The sequence below is a fragment of the Seriola dumerili genome, unplaced genomic scaffold (genome assembly GCF_002260705.1).
Source record: "Seriola dumerili isolate Sdu_G_001 unplaced genomic scaffold, Sdu_1.0 BDQW01000741.1, whole genome shotgun sequence".
Classification (NCBI taxonomy): Eukaryota; Metazoa; Chordata; class Actinopteri; order Carangiformes; family Carangidae; genus Seriola; species Seriola dumerili.
In genome coordinates this window covers 132811-138870 of record NW_019174996.1, presented here as the reverse complement: position 1 = coordinate 138870, position 6060 = coordinate 132811, and the positions used below count along the sequence as shown (strand labels likewise).

General features: G+C 45.0%; 1 protein-coding gene across 2 annotated transcripts; it reads left to right on the top strand.

Annotated features, from left to right (window-relative positions):
• Positions 1 to 1219: 1219 nt before the first annotated feature.
• On the top strand, positions 1220 to 5282 carry LOC111236865 (guanine nucleotide-binding protein G(olf) subunit alpha-like). Of its 2 annotated transcripts, XM_022765744.1 has the most exons (13): positions 1220 to 1355; positions 1447 to 1519; positions 1758 to 1764; positions 1833 to 1883; positions 1986 to 2105; positions 2846 to 2943; positions 3133 to 3187; positions 3277 to 3350; positions 4160 to 4218; positions 4296 to 4416; positions 4583 to 4713; positions 4965 to 5032; positions 5136 to 5282. In XM_022765744.1, exons 1-13 carry the CDS (start codon positions 1220 to 1222, stop codon positions 5280 to 5282), a joined length of 1140 nt encoding a protein of 379 aa, XP_022621465.1. The 2 variants fall into 2 exon arrangements, with proteins under 2 accessions (XP_022621465.1, XP_022621464.1); XM_022765743.1 differs by lacking the exon at positions 1758 to 1764 and having other exon boundaries at positions 1829 to 1883.
• The last annotated feature ends 778 nt before the right edge of the window (positions 5283 to 6060 follow it).

Genomic DNA, 6060 nt, shown 5'->3' with positions numbered 1-6060 from the left:
TTCTGGTCCAGCAGAGTCCAGACTGAAACCAGGAGAAACCAGCAGAGGAGGATTGTGTTTGTGGATCCAGCTGCTGGTTGTCAGGCAGCAAACTAACACTGGAGGAAAACAAGCAAAATCCCCCAAAGAAAACACAGTGTGTCAACTAATGAGGCGCTATTACAGACTGGGGTGGGGGGTGTGGGTGGGGTTAGAGATAGACAGGAGAGAGAGAAAGAAAGAGAGAGAGAGAGAGACAGGCTCAGGTGTTCCCTCTCAGTTCAAGAGAAGAAAGAAAACCACCAGAAGAACTGGCTCTGTTTCTGGACCTGAACTGGACTGAACTGGACTTTAACTGGACTGAACTGGACAGCTGCAGGACAGACGGAGGATGCTGATTGGTTGAGGAGCTGCTGTTACGTTTTTTGTTCTTGTTGGACTTTGATGGACGGGCAGAAAGACAGACTTATCTTGACCTGCTGAGTCGGTGATCACCAACAGCTACAGGTCAGTTGAACCCAGAATGAACTGGGACCAGCTGCTTACATACTGGGTTTACTGGTTTCAGAAGTGGTGGCAGAAGTGTTTGAGTACTGGGATGTAAAAATACTCTGTTACAGTAAAATTCAAAGTTGTGTTTAGGTAAAAAGTTCGACTGATGATTTTGTGAACAGTAAATGTTGCTGCTTCAGGTTCAGCTGTAATGTGTGAATTTCTTCTCTCTCAGTTTGTGGTTATTTCTATTTCTTTTTTCCTTGTGTTTCTGTTTTTTCTTTCTAATCCTTTTTCGGTGCACAACTTTCTAACGATGTTTTCAAAATGTTACATCATTAAAATATTAAATTACATGCAGAAGATTTGTAGTTTTCCCACAGTCAGGAGAACAGGTTCAGGTATGACCAGTGATTTAAGGACCCCTATATAAACCCTAATCTAAACCTTATCTAAACCAAATCTCCATCTTATCTGGAGTGAATGAAAACCCGAAACTAAAACTGGATTAAAGTTAATATAAACCTAAATGAGTGTTTAATTAACCAAAACTATGTTTTATCTGGACTGAATGAAAAATACCGATTCTAAACCTAAGTAAACTTCAGTTGGTTGTTTAATGGTTTGAGTTGTTTGTTTACTGGTTTCAGGTGGTTGTTTACTGGTTTGAGTTGGTCGTTTACTGGTTTCAGTTGGTTGTTTACTGGTTTCAGGTGGTTGTTTGCTGGTTTATGTGGTTCCAGGTGAGATGGGCTGTCTGGGAGGGAAGACGGAGGAAGAACGACTGGATGAAAAAGCGAAGAGAGAAGCGAACAAGAAGATTGAGAGACAGCTGCAGAAAGAAAGACAGGCTTATAAAGCTACACACAGACTGTTACTGCTGGGTGAGACACCTGTCTGTCTGTACACCTGCCTGACTGCACACCTGTCTGTCTGTCTGTACACCTGTCTGTCTAACTGCCTGTCTGTCTGCAGGTGCAGGAGAATCAGGTAAAAGCACCATAGTGAAGCAGATGAGGATTCTTCATGTGGACGGCTTCAACGCTGAGTGAGTCAAACTGACTGACACACAGGTTAGATACCTGGCCCTGTACCTGTGTGACAGGTGAGACAGGTGACGGTCCTGACCCTGATCAGAGTCGGTTTCCTCCTGGTCACAGAGGAAACATCAATATGTGATAAAGTATTCATTCAGAGGTTAAATGTTAAAGAGGATTTAATCTTTAGACAAGTCCTGACCTTTGAATCATGAGACCGTGTTTTCTTGTCGTCTATGAAAATCAAAGTTCAGACGTAGAGTTTTGTCACTGCGTTTGACTGATGTCGTCAAAGTGATGGAGTTCAAACTGTTTTCCAGAGAGAAGCAGCAGAAGATTCAGGACATCAGGAAAAATGTGAAGGACGCCATCGTGGTAGGTCACATGACTGATGGTCACCACTATCAACACCCACAGCAGCCAATCACAGAGATGTGTATATGTGTGTGTGTGTGTGTGTGTGTGTATGTGTTCCAGACCATCGTGTCGGCTATGAGTATGTTGACTCCACCCATTCCTATCGGTAACCCTGGAAACCAGTTCAGAGTCGACTACATCAAGAGCATTGCACCACTGTCTGACTTTGAATACACTGAGGTAACACACACACACGCACGCACACACACACACACACACTCACTCACACACGCACACACACTCACGCACACACACACACACACACACACACACACAGATGCATGCACACACGCACGCACGCACACACACGCACACACACACACACACGCACACCTGTGAGTACACCTGTGTTACAGTGTAGTTGTGCTCAGGCTTGTGTGTATCCTGACTGAGCTGCTGCAGGTGCAGCTCTGTCTCACCTGTTGTCAGTCATTGTCAGTGAGCTGAAATAAAACAGGTGAACTGTTCCTTTAAAGTTGCACCTGGAGAGTTGGTTAAGAGCTTGTTTGTTTTAATGATGTTAATGACATGATGTAACGAGTTAACCTGGGACTGAAACACACACACACACCTACCTGTGTGTGTGTCTCACCTGAGGCCTCATTATCCAGACGTCTCCGGTCTCTGAGGACGATGAAGAGACAAAACAAGCGTCTTTCTGCCTTTTTCTTCTGTTGTCTGATTGGTCAACAGGATGCACACACTTTAAAGTGCTGTCACTGCTGTCCAATCAGATGATGTCACACTGAAGCGTTTACCTGGAGAAACATGTGACCCATGCAGATACAGTGAACACAGCGAGTCTCCAAAGACCAGAATCTACACCCAGGTCTGGAGCTGGTTCAATATGTGTTTGTCCTTGTGAAGTCTGCAGAATGTAGAGGACTAACTGTCTGTCTCTCTGTCTGTCTATCTGTCAGGAGTTCTTTGAACATGCTCAGAAGCTGTGGGAAGATGACGGCGTGAAGGCGTGTTTCGAACGCTCCAATGAATATCAGCTGATCGACTGTGCTCAGTAGTAAGAAAACACACAACAAACAATAAACATCAACACGGAGCAACTACGACATTTATATCCCAGCGGACCAATCACAGCTCAGGGTGGAGGAGGGGGTGGGATGCAGGACTGGGGGTGTTGGCAGCGGCATGTGCTTGGCTGAAAAGGCCTGTGATGTCACATGACCACCTGTGTGTCTGTGTGTTGCAGCTTCCTGGACAGGTTGGACTCAGTTAGGAGGACGGATTACACACCTAATGACCAGGTAACAAACTGGCTGATCAGCTTGCAGCATCCATGATGACTCATCTGTTACCAGGCTGATGGTAAAAACATTTTCTTCTTCTCCTGCAGGATTTGTTGCGTTGCAGAGTTTTGACTTCAGGGATTTTTGAAACCAGGTTCCAAGTGGACAAAGTCAACTTCCAGTGAGTGCCTTAAGCCCCGCCCTCTGTGTCCAACTGCACCGCTCACCTGTCTCTTCTATGTAACTGCTGCTTTTGAAGGTTGAGTCCAAATTAAAAGTTCTTGATTAAAAGAAAAAGTCAAAGGTCACAGTCTGACAATGTTAAACTACAACTCCCAGAGAGCACTGCTGTAAGGACCGCCCAATCAGAGAGCTTCAGGCTGTGTTGTCAGGTGAAATTAGCGGTTGGTCTCTGTAGAACCTGTTGATTAGATCAGGGGTCACCTTCCAGGTAGCACGTGACCCGACTCCTGTCCCTGCAGCTGGGGAGTCAACAGGGTGAGAGTGGAGGGCCAACAGGGTGGGGGCAGACAGGGTGAGGACCCCATGTAATTGATTGGGGCTGTTCCCCTCCCAGGTCTGGCTCTAGAAGGGGCCCCTGGTGTCCCTGGTGCAGGTGAAGTGACACGATTCCAAAAATGGCTGTTCATCAGGTTTAGTCTGGCCCCTCCTCTGGGACCTGGGAGCCTTGGTGACCGTAACCCAGGACAACCTGTCCACACAAACCCCTTCCACCCTCTGGTGCTCTTTGGATCATCACTGCTTCCTGTATCTCTGCCTCTGATTGGCTCTTCTGGTTCATGGTCAGCGGCTGGTTGTTGTTGATCACTGATGAATCCTGGATCAGTTCTGACAGAGTTCAGATGCTGATTGGCTGTGTCTCCACAGGAAACGTGGCCAAGGCTGCTGGGTGTTATAGTATTCAGACCCTGGTTTGTCAGCAGAGAGGGGGCAGGTCTTGACTGTCACTGACTGTCCTTTGTCTGTCAGTATGTTTGATGTAGGAGGACAGAGGGACGAGCGCAGGAAGTGGATCCAGTGCTTCAACGGTGAGAAAACAAACAGACACATTGAAGAAAATGAGAGGAGCTGACCTGAGATCAGTGTGTTTGTCTTCTCTGTTCAGATGTGACGGCCATCATCTTCGTTGCAGCCAGCAGCAGCTACAACATGGTGATCAGAGAGGACAACTCCACCAACCGGCTTCGAGAGTCCCTAGACCTCTTCAGATCCATCTGGACCAACAGGTTCTTCACTTCACCCTCTGTGCTCTGTGATTGGCTGTACTTAACCCCCTCTGTGCTCTCATTGGCTGAGGTTAACCCTCTCTGTGCTCTGATTGGCTGTAGTTAACCCTCTCTGTGCTCTCTGATTGGCTGTTGTTAACCCTCTCTGCGCTCTGATTGGCTGCAGGTTTCTGAAGACCATCTCAGTGATCTTGTTCCTAAACAAACAGGATGTGCTGGCTGACAAGATTCTGGCTGGAAAATCTAAACTGGAGGATTATTTCCCAGAATACAACAACTACCAGGTCCCTGTTGATGGTACGATACAGATACTATATTTACACACGGAGGTGTTGTACTGAAGTACAGTTTGAGGTATTGGTACTAGAGTATTTCCATTTTCTGCTCCTTTATACTTCTGCTTGACAACATTTATTACAGCTGTAGTTACATAAGAAAACGTGATCAAACTGTGATTCTTCTTCTTTCCTCTGTATGAGTTTTGACTGAAGTAAAAGAAGTGATGACCTCTGACCTCTGTGTATAAAAACATTTCGATGTGTTTCCAGCTATTCCAGATGCTGATGAAGACCCCAGAGTGACCCAAGCCAAGTTCTTCATCAGGGACGAGTTTCTGGTAAAAACAAGTTTCCAGTCTTGCTCATGATAATGCAGTAATCATCATCATCATCATGATCACTGCGACATGCTGACACTGACGATTTGACTCTGTTTCTCAGAGGATCAGCACAGCGAGCGGTGATGGGAAACATTACTGTTATCCTCACTTCACCTGCGCCATTGACACCGAGAACATTCGCCGCGTCTTCAACGACTGCCGTGACATCATCCAGCGCATGCACCTGCGGCAGTACGAGCTGCTCTGATTGGCTGCTGAGAGCTCACCTGGCCCCGCTTCTGCTCATGGACAGAGACATGCAGCTAATCCAGAGGCTAATCTGATATCTAATCAATGCTGATAGCTGATCAATACTAATAGATCTGATATATTTATACCTTATATGATCCGTTATATCACAGACTTGTATCACACAGCTGTTATCAGTTCAAATGGGGTGTTATTGATTAATTATCAGGACAGATTGGAAGTATCTGTGCCTTTCTTTTGTTTCTATACCTCTGCCTGACGCAGGGGATTGTGGGTAGTGTATTTTTGATGTTGTTGCAGTCTGGCTGTCATATGAGAGGGGGCAGTATAGAAAACTAGTTTAGACTTGTAGAAAACCTTAAAGATGGAATCTAAATATATTTTTTCATGATTCTGAATTTAGAGTATATTATCATGATCTTCTCCCTGATTGGCTGTTTCAGACTATGATGTGATTTTACATCTCTGTATTTATACCTGGAAGATCGGGTTCAAAAGAACTGTAGATTTATCTCTTTAGAGTTAGCAGCTAGATTTTAAAAACAAGATTTTTAACTTTCCTTCAACATGAAAGTGAACATATTTTCCTTGTTGTTAAAATGTGACATTAAAGAGTTTTTATGTCAAAGTTCTGATTGACTGTTTTTCAGGTGAACATGTTACAACCGAACAACGTCATACATGTTGTAAAAACAGTCTTACACATGTTGTAACAGTCTCACACATATTGTAACAACAGTCTTAAACATGTTGTAACAGTCTCACACATGTTGTAA

Excerpts from the sequence above, each read along its gene's own strand:
- LOC111236865 (XM_022765744.1), top strand. The coding sequence starts at position 1,220 with ATGGGCTGTCTGGGAGGGAAGACGGAGGAAGAACGACTGGATGAAAAA. Across the intron at positions 2,944-3,132 it reads CTGATCGACTGTGCTCAGTA|CTTCCTGGACAGGTTGGACT; the intron begins GTAAGAAAACAC and ends TGTGTGTTGCAG. Across the intron at positions 3,188-3,276 it reads ATTACACACCTAATGACCAG|GATTTGTTGCGTTGCAGAGT; the intron begins GTAACAAACTGG and ends CTTCTCCTGCAG.